The sequence below is a fragment of the Staurois parvus genome, unplaced genomic scaffold (genome assembly GCF_062004578.1).
Source record: "Staurois parvus isolate SC_StPar_1 unplaced genomic scaffold, SC_StPar_1.0 ptg001893l, whole genome shotgun sequence".
Classification (NCBI taxonomy): domain Eukaryota; kingdom Metazoa; phylum Chordata; class Amphibia; order Anura; family Ranidae; genus Staurois; species Staurois parvus.
In genome coordinates this window covers 52,230-53,948 of record NW_028319689.1, presented here as the reverse complement: position 1 = coordinate 53,948, position 1,719 = coordinate 52,230, and the positions used below count along the sequence as shown (strand labels likewise).

The window sequence follows — 1,719 nt, the reverse complement described above, 5'->3', positions numbered from 1 at the left end:
CCCTCCACCCGGCACAGCCAGCAGATAACAGAGCAAGGAACCCTGGGAGAATTACTGTTAGGCATCTTGCTAGACCTGGGCATGGGGAAGGAGACCCAAGACACATACTCCAGGTACATAGGTTGAGCAGAGCCTATGGTGAAAATCAACATTTTGCTGCCAGCTGAACCCCAGAACCTCCATAAATCCAGTCTAGATACATAAATTGTGTCTGCAGCACAGAGAAAGAAGATTATCCAAGAGAAATCCAGGAATACAGGACGGGGAACACAGCTCAGGAAAGTGACCAGGGGATTACAGGCTGATATCACCCAGTCCCCGCCCTACTCTGGACCAATCAGTGAGCAGTATGGGTGGAGGAATGGATTTAGTGTTCATGACCCACCTGTGCTGATCTCTGTAGGAGTGTCCTCCTCTATAAATGTCCCCGTTATTCCATCCTCCTCCATAGACTGCTGATCATCCCTCACATACGCCTCTTCTTCTTCTGCTTTAAACTCAAAGTTAGAATCTCTCAGGTTTCCACTCTGAATCATAAAAATGCCATCAATGGTAACAATGCAGATAATGTACAGATCCTAATGATACTCTCAGTGATTGTTCCTCATCTACCTGATGATGGTGAGGGATGGTGTGACCTTCCTGTGTGGAATCCCGGGAATACAGAGGACAAGGACATCTCTCTGGTGGGTTCCCATGACTGGATCCATCTACCTGATGATGGTGAGGGATGGTGTGATCTTCCTGTGTGGAATCCCGGGAATACAGAAGACGGGGACATCTCTCTGGTGGGTTCCCATGACTGGATCCATCTGTAGGAAACACACACACTGACTGAATCCATTGTTTCTATGTGTTTATCAGATGATGGGGGATCTAGGTGGATCCTCCGTACTGCTCTCTCCTTTACAATAAAGTCTCCTCTTACCCGGTGATGTGAGGGGCGGCTGATTGTCCATCATGACGTCCTTGTAGAGATCCTTGTGTCCTTCTAAATACTCCCACTCCTCCATGGAGAAATAGACAGTGACACCCTGACACCTTATAGGAACCTGACACACACAATGATACAGTCACCATCCAGACACATCCCTTGTCTGTTACTGGAGAATGTCCCAGAATTCCCGGCACCGCTCACCTCTCCTGTCAGCAGCTCAGTGATCTCTCTGGTGACTTCTAGAATCTTCTGCATGTTGTGTCTCTCAGGTTTTAGGGAGTCACATGGAGGCACTGTGATGGTCATATGATCAGCTGACTTCAAAAGAGGAAATCTCTGTATTGAGGAACCAATAGGAATATCATGTTAGAATCCCAGAATCCTCCTCACCTCTGCGGTCAGGTCTGTGTTTTATTAATAGAGATAAGAGTGATGTCATGTGACCTCCCAGAATCCTCCTCACCTCTCCGGTCAGGTCTGTGTTTCATTAATAGAGATAGGAGTGATGTCATGTGACCTCCCAGAATCCTCCTCACCTCTCCGGTCAGGTCTGTGTTTTATTAAGAGATAAGAGTGATGTCATGTGACCTCCCAGAATCCTCCTTACCTCTCCGGTCAGGTCTGTGTTTTATTAAGAGATAAGAGTGATGTCATGTGACCTCCCAGAATCCTCCTTACCTCTCCGGTCAGGTCTGTCTTATTAATGGAGACTAGAGTGATGTCATGTGACCTCCCAGAATCCTCCTCACCTCTCCGGTCAGCAGGTAGATGATCTCCAGGGT

At 47.6% G+C, this 1,719-nt stretch overlaps 1 protein-coding gene across 1 annotated transcript; it reads right to left on the bottom strand.

Moving 5' to 3' along the window:
- Positions 1-385: 385 nt before the first annotated feature.
- LOC149433866 (uncharacterized) lies at positions 386-1,051 on the bottom strand (the record flags this gene model as incomplete). Its single annotated transcript, XM_089664349.1, has 3 exons — positions 929-1,051; positions 613-812; positions 386-527 (listed from the first exon to the last, which is right to left on the bottom strand). Coding segments are annotated over exons 1-3 (427 nt in total), but the record flags the coding sequence as incomplete, so codon positions are not given.
- Between the last annotated feature and the right edge of the window lie 668 nt (positions 1,052-1,719).